The following is a 21317-nucleotide window of genomic DNA, read 5'->3' as shown; positions in this document are numbered from 1 at the left end:
TAGATGAGCTCTTATCATACCAACATGTAAATCAAAAACAATACATAATATACATGCAATCTATAAGTCATGTTTACCTTTACGCCATATCACATCATATTCTTCACCCTTTCCATATCATATAAACATTTCAAGCCAACAATCACATCCACTCTATCACGTAACAACAACGCATTACATATAACGAATCCTAAGACATCCCTGTAGTGACCGGCTCGAAATTGTAAAGGCAATTTCCGGTTTTTGGATGTCTCCCAAACCTTTGCGGTTGCTCCAAACAATTCCTACCCGGGTTCATTTTAGTTACACACCCTATATTCATTTAATTCATTTGTTTTAGGTTCCAAAATTGTCGCTCTGGTACCACTTTGTAACACCCCCCACATACCAAGGTACCTTACCAAGGACCACCGTAGAATATGAAGATGCTACCATCTCAGTTGCCTGAGGTGAGTATATCAAAAATAACCATTCAAGAACAATTATTAAAATATAAAGTTTAATGAATACATCGTCTCAACTGGAAACCAAAGGTACCGAACTAGTGACTTACTGACGAATCTGGCGCGAAAGAGATGAACAAAAGACTCACGGACGATTAATTACTTTGGGATTGATTAAAGATGATTAGAGAAGTGTAGAATGTAATTAGGTTTTGGTAAAAATGAAAGTAAACTGTAAAACATGATTTATATAACCTTTAATCATCCTTAATCAAACCGCGGAAATAAATCCCGTCAGACCGGCTACTCGGTCGAGTACCAAGAGTACTCGGCCGAGTATCTCACTACTCAGTCGAGCGTTCGTGGACAGTAACCTGACCAGACAAAACACGACATACTACTCGGCCGAGTTAGCCCTATTCGGCAGAGTAAACTAGACTCAGAAAACCGTGGTATTACAATTGCTGCTACCAAGTATCCTGACCTGCATAATCTTTGTGATGATCAAGAGGTGAATTCTCCAGGGTAGTAGGGCATTGATGCTGAGCAGGATATAGGTGCTGACCAGGCCAAGGATGAAGGTGCTGATGCTGCTTCCAAAGGGGAGCAGTAATTTTATAATGATTTGATGGTATTTGGCCCCATCTAGAGGGGATGCCCCTGGAAAGACAAGTTTTATTTTGTTTTTATTTTTGTGCTTTATTTGGTGGTCAGGGATGTTTTCCCTGGCTTGAATTAATATTTTGGTACGTTTGCCCCAGGGGGTAAGGGCTTTTTAATTAAATGAAGTTGGCCTATTGGGCATGCTTTTTCTTATCCTGATCTTTTGCCTTTTGTTTTTTCTTTTCCTGTTTTTTTCAAACCTGTTAGCTTCGTACCTGTTATTTTTTAAGCCTGTTAACCTGTTTATTTTCTAGCGTTTATAGCCCACGTTAGTCCCTCAACTTTCTACAGTTTACACCGTAGTAGTTGAAGGAAGTGGGAAATCCTGCCTGACTTGAGGGCTTATGTCCCTTGCCTGGCTGGAGGGCTTGGTATTCGGCCTGTCTAGAGGGCTTTAGACAAGTGGTCAGGATAAAGCACCTTCCCCTGTGATAGTGCTGCGTCCAGCCGGTTGTTTAGGTGTGCAGCAAATTGTCAAGTCAGGCAAATATTTCATACTTGATTAGTCCTGCTATTCACCGTATCCGGTGTTGGTTACCAAATTCGTCAGGCACGACAGGGTGCAAAAAACATCATATATAATTATTCAGGATTAAAAACTCAAGACATAAACGGGGTTAGTTATAAGAGATTTATACATGAATGACACACATAGTCAATGACACAAAGCAGACAAATATTTCAGGTAAATCACGTAGGACAGGGTACACAAGACATAGATAGTTTAATGAATTTTTACCCGATCAGGACATGATACTGCTTGTTTTCTTACATATGGAAGAGTTTCAGATGAGTTACATTCCAAGACCTTGGAATCATATCTCCTTCCAAGGTTGGGAGTCTATATGCTCCTTGTCCGACGATTGAGTCTATTAAGTAAGGGCCTTGCCATGCAGGGGCCAATTTACCAGCTGATTTCTCTTTCTTATTTGGGAATACTTTCCGTAGGACAAGGTCTCCTTCCCTGAAAACTCTAATCTTAACATTCTTATCGTAAGTTCTTGCTACTTCTTGTTGATATGATGCTATCCTGATTTTGGCAGCGTCTCTCAACTCTTCTGTCAGGATTAGGTTGTCCTGCATCAGGCTGTTGTTTGCTTCTATGTTATTCAGGTTGTATGTTGACATTGGCACTCGTACTTCTGCAGGGATTAGAACTTGACAACCATACACTAATGAGTAAGGTGTTTGACCAGTTGGGGTCTTTGGAGTTGTCCTGCCTGCCCATAGTACGAATGGAAGTTCTTCTACCCATCTGCCTTGTTTTCTGTTCAGCTTCTTCTTTAGGCAGCTTATAACCACCTTATTGCTTGATTCAGCCTGGCCATTAGCTTTTGGATATCCAGGAGTTGAGGTTACTAAGTTGATATTCCACTCACCACAGAAAGCCTTGGTCTTTTTCTCAACAAATTGTGTGCCATTGTCACACTATTTCTGAAGGGATTCCATATCTGCAGATTATATTCGTCTTGATAAATTAAATTACTTCATTTTCAATGACCTGCCTGTAGGAATCAGCTTCTATCCATTTGGAGAAGTAGTCAGTCATGGCTAACGTGACTACTTTTTGGCCTGGAGCTATAGGTAGTTTTCCCATTATGTCAATGCCCCCACTTCATGAACGGCCAGGGTGCTGAAATTAAATGAAGTAATTCTGACGGCTGATGGATTATTGGCGCATGTATTTGGCAGGCTACACATCTTGAACAATATTCTAGATAGTTAGCCCTCAGGGTTGGCCAGTAATAGCCGGTCCTGAGTATCTTGCTTGCCAGGACATTTCCTCCTTTATGATTGCCACAATGCCCGTCATGTATCTCCTGGACTACTTGCTTTGCTTTGTCAGGTTCAAACATCTTAAATATGGTCCAGCCGGAGATCTCTTAAATAAAATGTTATTAATGATAGAATAAGAAAAAGCTCTTATTTTAAAAGCTCTAGCTTCATGCCTACCCTGAGGTAATATGCCTTGGAGGAACCAATTATAATAGGGCTTGGTCCAAGAACTATTGTCAGTGTTGACAGGGTTTACCTGTTCAGGCTTGGTGATAGCAGGTTCAAGTACACGAACAATGGGTATTTTATCAAATATAGCAGGGGTAAAATTTGAGCCAAGGCTAGTCAAAGCATCAGCCTAGGTGTTCAGGTCTCTTGGTATTTGGTCAATATCAAATGAAGGGAAATTAGCTGTGAGAGTTTTAGCGTATTCTAAATATGAAATCATTTTCACATCTTTTACTGTATAAGTTCCTTTTATTTTATTAGCAATCAAGAGAGAGTCAGTTTTTAGCTTTAAATTTTGAACACCAAGGTTGATGTGACTCTTATTTACGCACATTTAGTCCCTTAAATCACCTAGTTTCTATGCTTTTTTAGTGTGTATTAGGGTCGTTTCTTGTCCTTAGCTTACTTTATGCATATTCTATGTGCAATGTAATCCCTATGGACAGGCAAACAATGCAACCTGGCTTGAAGGATACTTGAAAAATACCAAATGACCTTAGAAAATTCTGAAAATTTATGACAAATAAGATTTAATATTGATTTGAAACTGTACCAAGTTTCATGAATTTAGAAGGACTCTAAGTATTTTTAGATTCAACTGAAACAGTCTAAAATCCTGAGATTTCAGACAACAGACTCAATGACTTAAGGAACTTGTTTGTGTGATAAAATGATATAGTCAAGATCCCAAATTTTCACAGAATAATCACATAAAAACCAAGATAATAACTTTGAAAATTTCAGACTCAAATCCACAGTGAATACAAGATAAAAGTATAAACTTTGCTCAACACAATTAAATGAACCACAGATAGACATAGGTTCAACTTAATGATGCCAAACGGACTTTGATCAATTAACCATAGAGAGCGCAGGTTAATTATCAGGCCAGGGTTCAAAAACTACACTTTAAACACAAGTTTGAAAGAAATAAGAGAAGTATCAAGGCTAATTTTCATTCAAAATAATCTGCTTTCTTCAGTTGAAACACGGGTCCTTATATAGGCCTTGTTCTTGAGTTATAGCTCAAAACCTAACAATCCAAAGGCCAATATTTAATCTAGGTGATCGGTCCGTTTCTTGTTCACAATTAAAGGTGTGGTCGTTGGGTCACGTCCGAATCAAAACACAATTTATAGCTTCACAAACAACTCTACAATTAGTAAAGAGGCAAGTAAAGGTCGGATCCCAAGGGACGGGTATTGAGATGAGATTTCTATTGAAACTAGTGGTGTCTTAGGGGTGTCACAATTTGGGTTGATGTAGAAGGTCACTAACTAAAATAGCAATGAAAATAAACAATCAAGATGAATTAAAAGGGGTGTAAACAATTGATTAAAAAGCACTAGGGTGTCATGGGATCATAGGGGAATCATGGGAATTGATCATACAAACATGTTCTCAAATTATAAGCAAGGAATTATTGTTGTGATGGATTGAGTTGGGTTATATCTTACAATCCTAGGAAAGTTTGGGTCCCGGAGCCGAATCGATTAGATTGTACAACACCTACAAGTCGACTTAATCTTCCCTACTCAACAACATGCATGGTCTAATGAGACTCGAGTTGGGTTATGTCTTACAAGTCTCATTGAAAAGATAGGAGATGGTGGTAAATGCAAGGATTCATAGGCTTAGCATTTCATCAAATATAACATGTGCATGAGTTGAGATCAAAACAAGCAAGCAAATAAAACATGAAAGCATATTAATTTAAGCATGAATCATTCCCCATGTTGGTTTCCCCTAATCACCCATTAACCCTAGCTAAGAGACTACTCACTCATTATCATGTTGATCATGCTACCAAGGTTGTCAATCATACCAACAAAATGAAACATGATGAATAAATGAAAGTAATTAACAATAATTAAAAAAAGGATTAAGAGAATTATACCTACTAATGATTTCAATAATAAAGCAAAGATAAAAGAAGTACTTGAATGCTTGACTGAGAGGTTGTCAATCTCCCAATAATAACCCAAATAATCTTCAATTACCCAAAATAAAGGATGAACAAAAGAGAGATTAAGGAAATAAAACTTGTATTAGAACTTGATTAATTGTTGATTACAAAACTAAAGAGAGATTTGATTGATATTAACTACTCTAATTGTTGATAAGAAGAACATGCTCTTCTAATTAGACTAATGGGGTATTTATAGTGGAAATTAGGGGGATGCATTAGGGTTAACTAAGGGCTAAACTAGTAATTACACTTTTTAGATTGAGCAGGGAGGAGCCGGTATTTTCCGAAGGAAGGGCTTCTTTCTTTTTAGCTTGGAGAAGAGGAAATCGCGCAGTAGAGGAATCCGAGCGGATTAGGGTCGGACGGGCGGTTCTCAAGCGATGGAACCCGAGCGGATTCAAGAGAATCCGGGCGGATTGTGGTGATGGAATCCGAGCGTCTTGGTGGGAAACCGCACGGATTGTGCAGGTGGAGGACGGCCGGATTGTAGACAATCCGCACGGATTGTGCCTCAGCAAGACATCTTCTTCTTTTCTTCCCTTTTCTTCATAAATTCCTTGGGGATTTCCTTGGGGACTCAAGGATCCTTTCCCAACATTGCTCATCTACTATCATATGTACAAAGGCCTTCTAATCTTGTCTCTCCTTGATGCTTGGTCATTGAATTCGATCAATTTAGTCTCGTTTTGCCATGAAAATGCAAGATTCTTACTCCTTTCCTACCAAGGGATCAAAATCTCAAAGAATATGCAAAACAAAGAACTAAAGATAAGAAATGACCTAAATATGCACTAAAAAGCATGGGAACAAGGCTAATTCGGGGGCTAAATATGCACTAAATATGGTCACATCAAATATCCCCAAACCGAACTATTGCTCGTCCCGAGTAAAGAGGTGACTAAGACTAGGACCATTATTTAAACTAACCTAATAACATAGCCGATATGAGACAATTAGCGGGTCTCACTCCGCCCCTTCAACTCACAACAAGACAACCATGAGGTAGGATGCCTTCTTGCAAGGCAAAGTGGGTCTTGCCAAAATGGTGACACATCCGAACATTAAGCACACAAAATCACATAATGGATGCATCTACAAAAGAATAGACACTTCCTCATCAAGTGGCGGAGGCACTAAAGAGGAACAAATTTAAGAGCATGTAATCCTTCACAAATACTAGTTCAACAAATTACTAAGGCTAAGAGGATGGCACTAAATCACCTCCAAATGGTGTTAAACTAGACTACTTTCGTCCTCAATTTCCAAATGCTTTCGTCAAGAGCGATCGGATGGTGGTGGAATGATGATCCCTATGATGCTAGTAGCATATGACATGACAAGTCTCGAATTCTCTACAAAAGTAAAGGTCATGGATCGTCCCAAGCTCGACCAAGTGGCTTGACAAAAAGGCTTTTTGGGAATGAAATGCTCAAATCTTTATTCACAACGGTGGATATGACTAGTATTCAAAATTGTCCTCATTTCACTTTCACATTTCAAAAATTTAAGATGGGGTTTGTCCCTTCCGGGCTAGTGTCCTTTGCTTTCGCCAATCGCTTATTAGGCAACCGGTTAACCTCTAGACAATAGCTTTTCGGGGTGATAGTCACTCTGTCTCTGGGCGGCCGAATTCACAACCGTGTGGGGGCCCAATTCAATGGATCCCGCAACAAAGCACATCGAAGTGGTACGCCTCCATCAAAACAATTTAAATTTCTCAACATTCAACAATTCATAACATTTGAGGTTTCCTTGGCATTAAATTACTTCCACATGACAAAATTCCTTGAAATGAGCACTTCAAGCTTATTGAAAGAAAATATTTTTAGGTTGCCTTACCACAAGGTCAATCAAGGTCACCTAGACAAGTTAACCAAGTCCACATCGCATCACGGGGTTGGATAGGTGACTCACATGCAAGCCCTTGACTAGGCCTTGGGTCATGGGTCAAAAGATACTAGTATGACACTATCTAGGGTGTTTTACAACCATTCTAGTATGCAAAGTCTTAAGTTGAACAAGTATTTGTAATGGCTTAGTTGCTCTTGTCAAAGTTCCTAATTAGGCATTTTTCAAAACATTTCTAACATGCAACTACATGCCATGATGCAACTAATATAAACATCCTAATGCAAGTGATTCTATCAACTAATATGACATATAAACTACATGCAAGTCCTAAGTTCACACTGTTATACCGCATCAATCAAAATAAAGCCACATAGTCATTAACATAAAGAGGAAAAAGGAGATTGGAAAGATCATACCATGCGGTCTTCATTATCCTCATGTCTCGGATGTGGCGTAGTCAATCAATGTGAACAAGGATAGAACAAACACAATATATAAAAAACAATATATACACAAGACTACAAAAGGAAATAAACATGTTTTTGGGTTTTCAATTTTCAAATTTTTATGATTTTCGAACTTTTTCAATTTTGTTTTTTTTTTTTTGATTTTTTGAATAAGAGTTAAATGTTAGAATTCCCATCCCCACACTAATATGGGCATTGTCCTCAATGGCCAAAATGATGGAAATTATGCAAATATGGTGCATGATTTCTATACTAAATGCAATCTACACTAAGCTACACTACATGATGCATGGTTTTTGTTATGACGGAGAGGATATTTTAGATTACCTCCCGTTGTGTATGCATTAACTTCCCCAAACCGAGTTAGACACTATTGCTAATGTCCAAGGATGGGTGTAGTTCATGCACACACTATGCAATGCATGAAACGAATTTGTCATTTTGGATTTTGAAAATGGGAACAATAAAATGAGAACACCTCAATGGTACCGAGGTGTGAGTCCTCTATGGTGCTAGGACTATTCCAACAATGATCAAGAAAATAATAAAAACAAAGAGAGAAATAGACAAACCATGAGAGGGTAGGAGCCTCCAAGGCTTGCTAATCTTCCATGATATCATAACCATCATCACTTTCCTCATTAGAAGTGGTCTCAATGCCACTTCCCTCTTCATTTGCCTCTTCACCTTGCTCATCATCTTGCTTACCATCCTTTTCTCCTTCTTCACTTGCTTCCTCATCAATGTTATCATCAACTTCTTCATTACCAACAACCTCATTGTCACCCGAAACGACCCTAGATGCACCCGAAAATAGGACTTCTCTATCCGCCCAACTAGGCAAAGGACATGATGGATCAAGTGGTCCTTGCCTAGCTAAATGTAGGAGGGGTGGATATTGAGCCAAGTAAGAATTTTTCCGATCCTCAAAGGCTTGCTTGTGCATTGCTTGCATGAGAAGAGTCAAATAATCATTTCTAGCTTCAACTCCTTCCGGCTTGAACTCTTGATACTCAAAGGGGTAAGGTGGTATGACAATGGAAGAGGAGGGCATTTCAAGTTCACCCTTTTGTTGTTGGATAATATACTCGGCCTATTTAGAAAGGGGAAGTAGATAATTGGTCCGGTGGACGCTTAGACGACAAATCTTTGAAGGCAAGGTGAACGATCTAGCCTCACTAGTGAGCCATCCATACTTGGTATCAAGAGGGTTATGGGCAACCCACTTGTACTTGTGTATCATAGTATGCAAATCAACAAGATGACCACCCTCCTTTGCTTTATACTTGTTATCCTTGTTGAAGTTAGGATCAAAGTACTTAGCTAGGATAGTGACTAGGCCGCCATTGACAATAACGGTAGTGCCCTTCTTCCCACAATCAATGTTGAGCCATCTATCTACCAAAAGCCTCAAAGAGTTGAAAGGCTTGGTGTGTACTCTTCTAATGTTCAAAGCCGATTCAAGAAGAATAAAATCAAGTTTGGTGAAATGGTTGGTATCTTTCCTTGCAATAATGGTGTTTCCTATGACCTTGTGCCATACTCTTATGCCCGGATGGTGGACTAAAAGAGCACGACTCGCATGAAAGTCCTCAAATTTCCTCCCGGAAATTGCCTCCCAAAGAGGGTCGGGGTCATACTTTCCATAATTCTTAAAATAACTCGGTTCATCACTAAGACCCAAAATTTCACCCAATTCTCTAAAGGAAATGCGTCTACTAACATTAGCTAGACGAAACTCAAGATTCTCCCTACTCTCAACTTTGGTGACTTTCAAAGAACTCAAAAATTCCAAGGTAAGGGAGGGGTATGTCAATTCTTTTGATTCAAACAATTTCTCTAACCCCATGACTTTGAAAAAGCCTCTAGTTTGCTCAAGGACACCCAACTTTCCCAAGGTGTCTTCACAAATAAATTTGGTGGATTGAAGTGATTTCCTAGCAAACTTGGCAAAAGTATCTCTATGGGTTTTGGAAATAAAAGTTACCTCCGGATAATGCAAAAGTTGATCGATTTCCGGAGTAGAAGATGTTGTTGCTCCCATAGAAGGTTGTTGTTGTTGTTGCACTTCCAAGCTTGGTGTTGCTACCACCATAGCCAATGCTTTCTTTGCTTGAAGAGCCTTTTGCCTTTGTGAAAGTGTCTTTGGTGCCTTTGTTGCCTTTGTTGCTCCCTTAGTCCTTGCCATTGATGAATTAACCAAGAAAAGAATGAAAAATCTTCAATTTGTAGTGTACCCAAATCGATTTAAAGGTGAAAGGCTTTGCCTTTATGAATTCAAAAATCGACTCAAAGGTTGAAGATTTTATGCTTGGTTTTGATTTTTATTGAAAAAGGAGTGATTGATTTGTTGTTGAAAGGATGTTTTGATTTGATTTTGTTGAATGTAGTTGAGGAATTTTGTTTTTGTGATGGAGAGGATGAGGGTTTTGATGTTTTGAAGTAGTTTTATGAATGAATGAATGAATGAATGAAGGTGGGAGGGTTTTTATAAAGACCGAAAAATTCGAACCGCAGGGGCAATCCGTGCGGTTTCTGCCCAATACGGGCGGATTCTGCACTTTCTGGGTTTGATAAAACTCGCCTAAAGACAGGCGTATTCAATAGAAGACGCTCGGATTTGCTTGATACGGGACGGGCGGATTCTTCAGAAGATGGACGGATTTCAGTCCAGGAATATTTCTTGTTTTCCTCAGCAGAGAAGACGGGCGTCTTCTTTCCAAGACGGACGGATTTTCAGAGAGGGGCGGATTGCTATCCAGGACGCCCGGATTCTCTTACAGTCAAAAATATTTCAGAATTGCAGCTTATGGGGACGTGCGTCTTCAACCCAGTACGCTCGGATTGCAGGAAGACGGGCGGATTCTCTTGAATCCGCTCGGATTCTACCCCTTTGTACCCGGATTCAGTTCCATCCGTGTACAATGCATATCCCTTATCAACCTTCCATTCTTCTTCAAATCTTGTGTTCTTCATTGTGGGGCCACTACTAAGGCATGGATAGCCTAGGCAATTGCCATCCCCACACTAAGCTAGAGCACTACACATCAATTGAAATTATTAGTCCCTCCCTCACTTCTCTCAAACATGACAATTATCTTGATCAAAGTAAATAAAAATCCAAAGATGACAAAAATGTAATACAAGAATTGAAATGCGAGTTAGGGAGTTAGAAATATTTACAAATGGTGGTTTAGGGAGGACTCCACCAAACTCTCATTCTTGATGAGATGTCAAGGGGGCATGTTCAAGGTGTTGTTGATGTTGCTCAACACCTTGAAAAAGTAATCAAAAGCTTGTTCATTATTGTTATAGAGGTCTTCAATAGACCTTGGCCCTTATTGTCGGTCTTGATCGATGGCATTACCAATGTAGGGATTAAAATCCCTTCAAATTCGTCGTCCCAAAGACCACAAACTTCATTAAGTTGATCATTGAAAATCTCTTGATTTGATGGAGACAACTCTCCCAAATTCTTCTCTTGGCCAATGAGGCCATTCTCTTCTTCTTTGATTGATTTTGATGAGCTTTGCAAGCTCTCCTTGTTATAATTCACTTGCTCTTTGAATGGAGCATCTTCAATTTTCTTCTTCCATTGGAGTTCCGATTTCTTCCTCTCATCCTTTCGGCTATAATGATCAATCATGAAACATGGTTCATTCAAACGAGGAGCTCTCATAGTCTTGTCAAGATTAAAGGTTATGCTTTCATCTCCCACTTCTAGAGTGAGCTCACCATGTTTCACATCAACCACCGCACCCGCGGTGTGTAGGAAAGGTCTTCCTAGAATGATTGGAATGTTGGAATCTTCCTCCATATCAACAATGACAAAGTCCACCGGGATGAAAAACTTCCCAATTCGTACGAGGACATCTTCCCATATCCCTAATGGTGTCTTCGTAGATCTATCGACCATTTGGAGTGTGATGTTGGTGCATTTAAGCTCTCCCATCTCCAACCTTTTACTCACCGAGTACGGCATGACACTCACGCTAGCCCCTAGATCACATAAGGCTTTGTTGATCGTTGTGTCGCCAATGGTACACGGTATTGAGAAGCTTCCCGGATCCTTTAGTTTTGGAGGTGAACTCCCTTGAAGTATTGCAATACTCACCTTAGTGAAGGCGATAGTCTCAAGTTTCCGGATTGACTTCTTCTTTGTGAGGATATCTTTCATGTATTTTGCATAGGCCGGCACGTGATTTATTAATTCCGTGAAAGGAATTGAGACTTCCAAATTCTTCACAATTTCCATGAACTTTCCAAGTTGATCATCAAATTTGGGCTTGGCTTGACGACTTGGAAAAGGAAGTCTAATCACAATGGGCTCCTTCTCCTTGACCTTGTCTTCATTTTTCTTTGAACTTTCTTCTTTTGATGATTCTCCATCTTTGGAGTTTTGCACCATTTCTTCCTTATCACTAGCTTCCACAACTTCATCCTCAACTTGCTTCCTTGGTGCTTCATACCTTTTACCACTTCTCAAGTGAATGGCACTAATCGTTTCATGTCTTGGAGGATTACTTTGAGGTGGTAATTGCCCCTTTTGTCTTTGTGAGCTTGAAGATGCTAGTTGAGTCAATTGTGTTTCCAACATCTTGGTGTGAGCTAGGATGTTGTTGATGGTGGTTTCCTTTGCTTGGCTATCTTTTTGCATTTGAGTGAAAAATTCTTGTTGATTCTTTTGCATTTGGAGGACCGCTTTTTGGACATCAAAACCTTGGTCATTTTGGTGATTGTATGGATTTTGATTTTGGTAACCTTGGTTTTGATTGTAAAAGGGTCTTTGATTTTGGTTTCTCATGGGTGGTGGAGTGTATGTTGTTTGAGGGTTTTGAACATTTTGGCTTTTGTATGAGAGATTTGGATGGAATTTGGTGTTTTCATTGTAATAGTTGGAATAAGGGGTACCACTCTTGTATGCTTGGAAAACATTCACTTGTTCATTTGTTCCCCTACATTCACTTTGGTCATGTCCCAAAGTTCCACAATTCTCACATATCCCACTTGGGATTGATGAGGATGCCGTCATGGCATTAACATGATGCTTTGGTGATTTTGAGACTTCTTCAAGTCTAGACATAGCTTTTTCAAACTTTAAATTGATTGTGTCAATATGAGCACTAAGTTGAGCACCCAATTGAGTAACGGAGTCCACTTCATGCTTTCCTCCTCTAGTAGCCTTGCGAGGTCTACTATATTGTGAGTTATGGACCACCATTTCCTCAATCTTGTTCCATGTTTGATTGTCATCAACTTCGGTGAACATTCCATTTGATCCCATGTTGAGAATGTTCCTTGAATCTTCATATAAACCGTTCCAAAATTATTGTACCAAGAACCATTCGCTAAGTCCATGGTGAGGACATGAGCGACAAATTCCCTTGAACCGCTCCCAAGCTTCATACAAAGATTCTTCATCCCTTTGCTTAAAACCCGTAATTTGAGCTCTTAGCATGTTAGTCTTTTCCGGTGGGTAGAATTTTTTGTAGAAAGCTAGAGCCAACTTCTTCCAAGAATCTATTCCGAGAGTGGCCTTGTCAAGGCCCTTCAACCATTGTTTCGCGGTGCCGATTAGAGAAAAAGGAAATAAGACCCATCTAATTTGGTCTTGAGTCACACCGGTTTGAGAGATTGCATCACAATAGTCACAAAAGGTTTCCATATGAGAATGAGGGTCTTCACTAGGCATCCCCCCAAATTGGCTCCTTTCGACTAATTGAATAAAGGCGGATTTGGCAATAAAATATACGGTTAGATGTTGTGGTGTAGGAGTACTATTGGGTAGGTTCTCCTCGGTGGGTACGGAGTGTGACGAGAATTTAGGCATTGTAGGTTGATTTTGTGGGGTATTGTGTAATGGGTTCTCCTCTCCTTCTATTGCGAAAGGGTTGATGAACTCACTAGTTGGTTGAATAAATTCACTAATACCTCTCAAATTCCTCCTAGCAAATCTCCTATTGTTCGTCAAGGTTCTTTCAATTTCACGGTCAGAAGGTAACAAATCACCTTGTGACCTTCTAGACATGCAAAATATCAAACAACTCGAAAACAATTAGAACAAACCTTGAGGAGGTTTACTTCCCCAAGGCGAAGAAAGACACAACTAATAACAATAAAAGGGAAATCTAAATCAAGTAAACACTGTCCCCGGCAACGGGACCATTTTTGATCGGTCCGTTTCGTGTTCACAATTAAAGGTGTGGTCGTTGGGTCACGTCCGAATCAAAACACAATTTATAGCTTCACAAACAACTCTACAATTAGTAAAGAGGCAAGTAAAGGTCGGATCCCAAGGGACGGGTATTGAGATGAGATTTCTATTGAAACTAGTGGTGTCTTAGGGGTGTCACAATTTGGGTTGATGTAGAAGGTCACTAGCAATGAAAATAAACAAGCAAGATGAATTAAAAGGGGTGTAAACAATTGATTAAAAAGCACTAGGGTGTCATGGGATCATAGGGGAATCATGGGAATTGATCATACAAACATGTTCTCAAATTATAAGCAAGCAATTATTGTTGTGATGGATTGAGTTGGGTTATATCTTACAATCCTAGGAAAGTTTGGGTCCCGGAGACGAATCGATTAGATTGTACAACACCTACAAGTCGACTTAATCTTCCCTACTCAACAACATGCATGGTCTAATGAGACTCGAGTTGGGTTATGTTTTACAAGTCTCATTGAAAAGATAGGAGATGGTGGTAAATGAAAGGATTCATAGGCTTAGCATTTCATCAAATATAACATGTGCATGAGTTGAGATCAAAACAAGCAAGCAAATAAAACATGAAAGCATATTAATTTAAGCATGAATCATTCCCCATGTTGGTTTCTCCTAATCACCCATTAACCCTAGCTAAGAGACTACTCACTCATTATCATGTTGATCATGCTAGCAAGGTTGTCAATCATACCAACAAAATGAAACATGATGAATAAATGAAAGTAATTAACAATAATTAAAAAAGGGATTAAGAGAATTATACCTACTAATGATTCCAATAATAAAGCAAAGATAAAAGAAGTACTTGAATGCTTGATTGAGAGGTTGTCAATCTCCCAATAATAACCTAAATAATCTTCAATTACCCAAAATAAAGGATGAACTAAAGAGAGATTAAGGAAATAAAACTTATATTAGAACTTGATTAATTGTTGATTACAAAACTTAAGAGAGATTTGATTGATATTAACTACTCTAATTGTTGATAAGAAGAACATGCTCTTCTAATTAGACTAATGGGGTATTTATTGTGGAAATTAGGGGGATGCATTAGGGTTAACTAAGGGCTAAACTAGTAATTACACTTTTTAGATTGAGCAGGGAGGAGCCGGTATTTTCCGAAGGAAGGGCTTCTTTCTTTGTAGCTTGGAGAAGAGGAAATCGCGCTGTAGAGGAATCCGAGCGGATTAGGGTCGGGACGGGCGGATTCTGGCGATGGAACCCGAGCGGATTCAAGAGAATTCGGGCGGATTGTGGTGATGGAATCCGAGCGTCTTGGTGGGAAACCGCACGGATTGTGCAGGTGGAGGACGGCCGGATTGTAGACAATCCGCACGGATTGTGCCTCATCAAGACATCTTCTTCTTTTCTTCCCTTTTCTTCATAAATTCCTTGGGGATTTCCTTGGGGACTCAAGGATCCTTTCCCAACATTGCTCATCTACTATCATATGTACAAAGGCCTTCTAATCTTGTCTCTCCTTGATGCTTGGTCATTGAATTCGATCAATTTAGTCTCGTTTTGCCATGAAAATGCAAGATTCTTACTCCTTTCCTACAAAGGGATCAAAATCTCAAAAAATATGCAAAACAAAGAACTAAAGATAAGAAATGACCCAAATATGCACTAAAAAGCATGGGAACAAGGCTAATTCGGGGGCTAAATATGCGCTAAATATGGTCACATCACTAGGATGAGTAAAAACTACCTTAATTATATTACAAGTTGGAAGGTAAAATTACTACGTGAAAATAAACAACAATGGGTAAAAACAGACTGAAAATAAAGCATGGGAAGCTGTGCACTGGTTACTGTTGCATTGGCTGCTAGAAAAATCAAGGCTGCCTATTTGGCCAGCTCAGCCAGTTATGAGGTTCACAAGGTCCAGTTATCAGCTGCCTATTTGGCCAGCTGGAGCAGGCCTCCACTAAGTCCATCCAAAGTCTCAAAACATCCAAGATCAGCCAAGGAAATACAAGGGAAAGACAACACAGAAAACAAGCAAGGAAATAGTCATATGTTGCTGAGAAGAGTTGATAAAGCATAAAGCAGACTTTCCATTTTTGGTGAGGCAATTGTGGGACTGTCTTGGAAAGACCACTGCTCCTTTCTCCTCAAAAGCCTACCGTGGGAAGGATACAAAAAGCCTTGATTTTTCTAGCAGCCAATGCAACAGTAACCAGTGCACAAAGAGACAACTGACTAGCAGTGTACAGTAGCCTATGGATCCCGTGATTTGGTCGATCGACTGAAGGTAGTGGTCGATCGACTGCTCTAGCTGGTACTTGACTTCTATGATCTCGTGGATTTGTCTTTCGGGCCTTCAAATGCGCACCAAGCTCGTTCCTTAAGTGAATACTCCACGTCAAAATGCAATGCAGGATACTCGGGGACGGATTTAGCTCAATTTCCGTTGAATTCTTCACATTTCTACAATAATGTACAAAAACACGAAAGTAGACGGAAATAGGGGAAATGGTAGCTTAAACTACACAAATGAGCTCTGAAATGCGTGGAAAATAGGATGTAAAACATCATATAAAAGACACGCATCAAACTTCCCCAAACCAAACCCTTGCTTGTCCCCAAGCAAGAACTAGACTCGATCTAATGACCTAATGGAACGAGTTCAAACTCAGAGCGAATTACAACATGTAAAGCCTTAACCAATTTAATGCAATAACTAACAATCAATTAGTAATGCGAATCATGCAAACGAGTTATGTAGCCGTTAAAAACCGCTGAACCGTCAACCATAGAGACTTATCAAATTGGACTCTCACGGGTCGTTCGAATCACTCATAAGCACAGGTGAATATATAAGAGAATAGAAAGAATTCATTTTGTAGAGACTCTCACCTAACTACGACCTATAAGAACATGCCTGCAGTATAATATGAAAGTAATCTCTATGACCGTACATATGCATTCCAACCAACAAATGACCATGACACATGCCGAGGTATATATGGGATATGTGAGGTATGGGTAAGAAGAGGCAAAACATATATGGAAAAGTGGAGGTACAGGTGATCAAGCTAGTACCCAAACGGAACCATATGGCAACATCCAACTTCTTGCTCAAAATCAAATGAAACGGTGCTGTATCAAGCACAAATTTCACAGTCTCCAGTATGAAAGTAATCAACTAACTCCCCATAAGATATGAATAATACATGGGAGCAAAAATCGCCATAAGATAAAGGTTTGAATTATGCGAATTGATTCTTTCTTTTTCTTTCGAACTCCAGTCGATCGACCAGAATTGGCAGTCGATCGACTGCTTGAACAGTACAGAACCTCTTTTTCTCTTTCTCGAATCATTTTTCTTTTCTTTTTTTTTCAACTTTTTCAGTTCTTTTTCTTTCTTTCTTTCCTTTTCCTCCTTCATTCTTTTTATCCAACTAAATCTCAATAAGAGCATATGCCACCAAAAACGAAGTAACAATCCCAACAACTAAGACTACTAGCTTGACAAAGGACATGCTAAATGTAGGATGTAGTAATGGGACAAAAAGGCTATTTCTGGGAGTGTGAAGCTTATGGGCAAAACGAATAAAGGGAAACCTCTACCACATGTGTCAACAAACCACAAACCGAATGCATACAGGTATTAAGCAGATTAAGTTCATATTTATGCACATTTATGTAACATGTCTCATATGGAGTACTACTCACATTCCTAAATAAACCGGTCATAGATGTCACCAGTTATAGGCTCTAAATCTCAGAATATATAAGTAGTTTGCCAAAAATCTAAGTCAAGTTTCAAGTCCAGCAAGTAAATTAACGAAAACTCGTAGACTATGCATATATGATTCTAGTAATAACATGTCAATCTAGCAAGGCTTAGGCATAAACAGCTGCAAATGCAATGTCATCATTGAAATACTACCGTTCCGACCCGATCTATATGCTAAAATAAACGTGCATTTTTTTGAATTTTTGAAATTTTTCAATCAATTGAATTTTTGGTATACATATATAAAATGAAATAACAATGCAAAACAGAATGTAAACGTGAATGCAAGCAAATGATATGCGACGCAAAACCCTTCCCCAAACTAAATCGCACAATGTCCCCATTGTGCAAAATCATGTAATGAAGAAAAGAGAAACGAGAATTTGCGAGAAAATTAAATATATAAAACATGAAGTAAAGACTTAGAAACTCACAAGACTTTAAGCGCAGCAAAGGAAACCTCCCCAAACCAGCGTGAGCTAGGAGGTTTCAGTAGCCAGCAGTGCTACCAATAACTACCTGAAAAGACAAACCAAGAACCACGCATAAAACAGAGAAAGACAATAATGAAGCGGTATTATGTGCATAATTGAGAAAAATTGAAGAAATAAATAAAATGACGGAAGATAAAGTGGAGTAGAAAACTCCCTCAATTCCGCAAATCGACCAAACACAGCAGGGGAGAGGTCGTGAACAAGTACAGCAGTGCAGGGCGGTCGATCGACCACATATCCCAGTCGATCGACCAGGGTGAAAGGAACAGTAGCTCCTGGAAACTGCAACGCAGTTGATCGACCAATGTTGCCAGTCGATCGACTGAAGATACTGCTGTAACTTCTTATTTCTTCGTATTTGCTCAATTACTTGAGCTGATGAGGTCTAAAAACCTGCAAATGCACAATAATACGCGCCCAAAATTGCGCAAAACCCAAAGTAAAGTCTAAAGTACTTAAAAATCCTAAGCAACAAAAATAAATGCGAAGTCTCGCGCACACAAAATACGGTAAATAGTCTTAAAAGCAATAAAGTAAATGTTTGATAAAGCATTTAATCAACTAATAGTTGATCAAGAATGGCCATGGTATGGCCCACTTCGTCGGCTTCTGGCTACTAGAGGTAGCCTCAACGGTGCTTATCTTATCAGCTGCACCCTTCGTAGCTTCCACGTCCGTATGGCTCAACGGATCAACAGCTTCATCATCTCCCCAGTCAATGATCTCTTCGGACTCGTCAGAATCCAAATCGCACTTTCTCACTTTGACCGGCTCGTCATCAACTTCCTCATCAGTGCCATAGCTGAGGCAACCAAGACCGCCTCGTGAGATGATTGGCTTCTTTGCAGCTGGAGTAACTTGCAGTTCTTCCTTCCCCAAACCAGCTCCTGTAATATCAGAAATAGACAAATCTTCCTCCAATTTGCTCCCAATCTGGGGCGGAGGGGTTACAACAGGAATGGGACTAGAGATAGGCATATCAGGAAGCAGAAAATAGGATTTCTTTTCAGAAACCGTATTGCAAGTCACAGGCCACATGGGGTCCTTCTTCTTAGCAGGTTGGGCAAAGACAATAGAATGCTTCCCTACCTTAAAAATCAAGGTACCCGAACCAACATCTATGACTGCACCATCAGTGTGCAGAAATCGCCTACCCAAAATAATGGGAATATGGGCATCCTCAGGCATGTCAAGCACCACGAAGTGAACAGGGAAGAAAAACTTCCCTACTTGCACGGGGATGTCCTCTAAGACTCCTATTGGCTGGACCGAAGATCGGTCAGCCATCTGTACTGTCATGTCTGTCACTGCGAACCTAGTCAGTTTGAGCTTCCTAGCAAGACTCAACGGCATTACACTTATACTAGCTCCTAAGTCACATAATGCCTTCTCAATAGAGAAGGTACCTATATTGCAAGGAACAGAAAAACTACCCGGGTCTTCTAGCTTGTGAGGTGCAGTGTGAGACAAATAAGAGCATGACTCTTTGGTTAATGCGACAGTATGCACATTTTCAAGTGACTTTTTCTTAGACAAGAGTTGTTTCATGAATTTAGTATAGGCAGGCACTTGATTAACTAACTCAAGGAAAGGCACTTGTACATTCAAGCTACGAATAACTTTTTCAAATTTATTGAAAGATACCTGTTCCTTCGTCGACACTAGTCTTTCCGGATATGGGGCTGTAAGAAGTAGCTTAGCCCTCTCCTCTAAATCGCGCATGCTGGTATCCGTGAACTTAGGCTGAAAGTCCACTACTTTCTCCTTGTTGAAGCTTGAACCCTCCTCAGACCGTCTCAAATGTGAACCATTGATCGACATCGGGTCGTACATCGGAGCCGGGACTGACCCATCAGCACTCGGGTCTTTCCCCAATATTTTCGGGACTGTCGTACCCCGAAACAAATGATCCCTCAAGTTGTCGGGCATCGGAGGACGAAAAATCTCACTATCAGCAGCGATCTCGGTCGATCGACCCGGTGATGTCGATCGATCGACCGAGTTGAACAGACCGTGAAGCTTCGAACTCGCACTTCAGTCGATCGACCGGGTATGTCAGTCGATCGACTGATATGCCTGGTAGACGCCTTTTTCTTTCCTTTGCTTGTTCCAGCTTTGTTCTGACTCGGTTTTGCCTCATCTTTTGCAGTGGCATCCTCGACCATAGCAGGCCCCTCCAGGGTAGACCCACTCCTCAAAGTTATGGCATTTAGGGTCTCTTTCTGGTCAGTTTGAGTCGGTAAGTGTCCCGGAGCTCGAGTGGTATTCTTGCTAGCCAATTGAGCAATTTAACTCTCTAGCATCTTCATCCCGGCCTCTCTAGCTTGGGACTCCTTCAGCAATAAGTTCTTCAACTCGGTGAACTCGGAATTTTGGGATTGTTCTTTTCTGCCGAGGAACATACGGAGGCTTTTGATATGGCTGCTTATGTGGAGGCACATAGGCTTGCTGCTGCTGTTGTGGAGGTTGAGTCGGATTCAGGACATTCTGGCTACTCCACCTCAAGTTGGGGTGGACATTCGGCTCATAGTACGTGTTTGTCTGCTTATAATGTTGAAAGGCAGCGCAAGACTCAAAGGGGACAGAACAATTTTCTAAGACATGCCCCTCAGCTCCACATCTTCTACGAGACGAAAGGACAGTCAAACAAAGATTAACATGGTACCTCCCTCCTTTAGAAGCTCCTCCCAACTCATATTTGTCAAACCTTGCGGTGAGAGCTTCTAGTGCAAAGAACAGAGGAAGATTCAAGATCGGCTCTCCTTTGATTGCCAATGGAATTCCCATATTCAGCTTTATGGGTGGCTAAGTCATCAATGATCTTCCACCCCTTAGTCTCTCCCATATTCTCAGCAAATCGGCCATTGGCTGCAGCATCCAAAATAGCCCTCTGATCGTCATACAACTCATTATAGAACTGATTGCAAATACTCCATTTTTCGAACCCATGGTGCGGTATGGTTCGCACCAACTTCTTGAAACGAACCCATGCTTCATGAAAATTCTCATCCGACCCTTGTTTAAAGCTCGTGATCTGAGCTCTAATGGCATTAGTCTTCGAGGCAGAGAAGTACTTTTTATAAAATGTCAGGGCTAAGGAGTTCCAGTCGGTGATCCCATGAGCGGCTCGGTCCAGATCTCTGTACCACTCCCTTGCAGCATCACGGTGTGAGAATATAAACATAGTCTCCTTTATCTGGTCCTGGGTCACACCGGTCGGCGAGGGTATAGAGCAGCAGTAATCGATAAATATCTCCATATGCTTCGCTGCATCTTCATTTGCAGCTCCCCCGAACTGGTTCCTCTCAACTAGGTTGATATAAGAAGGCTTTGGTTCGAATTTCCTATCAGCTCCAGGTAATTCGAATCCCTTGTAAAGATTTTATGCTGTCGGCTCAGAATGACTTGCTATAGTTGCTTCTTCAGCCATGACTGGAATTTCTGGAGAAGTGACT

The 21317-nt window shown here is 40.3% G+C and overlaps 1 protein-coding gene and 2 non-coding genes across 3 annotated transcripts; 2 read left to right on the top strand and 1 right to left on the bottom strand.

The window, feature by feature from the left end:
- Positions 1-1874: 1874 nt before the first annotated feature.
- Positions 1875-2703, bottom strand: LOC141618249 (uncharacterized). The gene is made up of 2 exons (XM_074435348.1): positions 2593-2703; positions 1875-2501 (listed from the first exon to the last, which is right to left on the bottom strand). Exons 1-2 carry the CDS (start codon positions 2701-2703, stop codon positions 1875-1877), a joined length of 738 nt encoding a protein of 245 aa, XP_074291449.1.
- A 10045-nt stretch (positions 2704-12748) lies between these two features.
- LOC141625869 (small nucleolar RNA R71) lies at positions 12749-12855 on the top strand. The gene has a single exon (XR_012535616.1). It is a non-coding gene; the product is annotated as a small nucleolar RNA R71 (small nucleolar RNA).
- A 7949-nt stretch (positions 12856-20804) lies between these two features.
- Positions 20805-20911, top strand: LOC141625581 (small nucleolar RNA R71). The gene has a single exon (XR_012535352.1). It is a non-coding gene; the product is annotated as a small nucleolar RNA R71 (small nucleolar RNA).
- Positions 20912-21317: the final 406 nt, after the last annotated feature.

The sequence above is a fragment of the Silene latifolia genome, chromosome X, assembly GCF_048544455.1.
Source record: "Silene latifolia isolate original U9 population chromosome X, ASM4854445v1, whole genome shotgun sequence".
Classification (NCBI taxonomy): Eukaryota; Viridiplantae; Streptophyta; class Magnoliopsida; order Caryophyllales; family Caryophyllaceae; genus Silene; species Silene latifolia.
The sequence above is the reverse complement of the archived record's forward strand: the minus strand, read 5'-3'. Positions and strand labels throughout refer to the sequence as shown.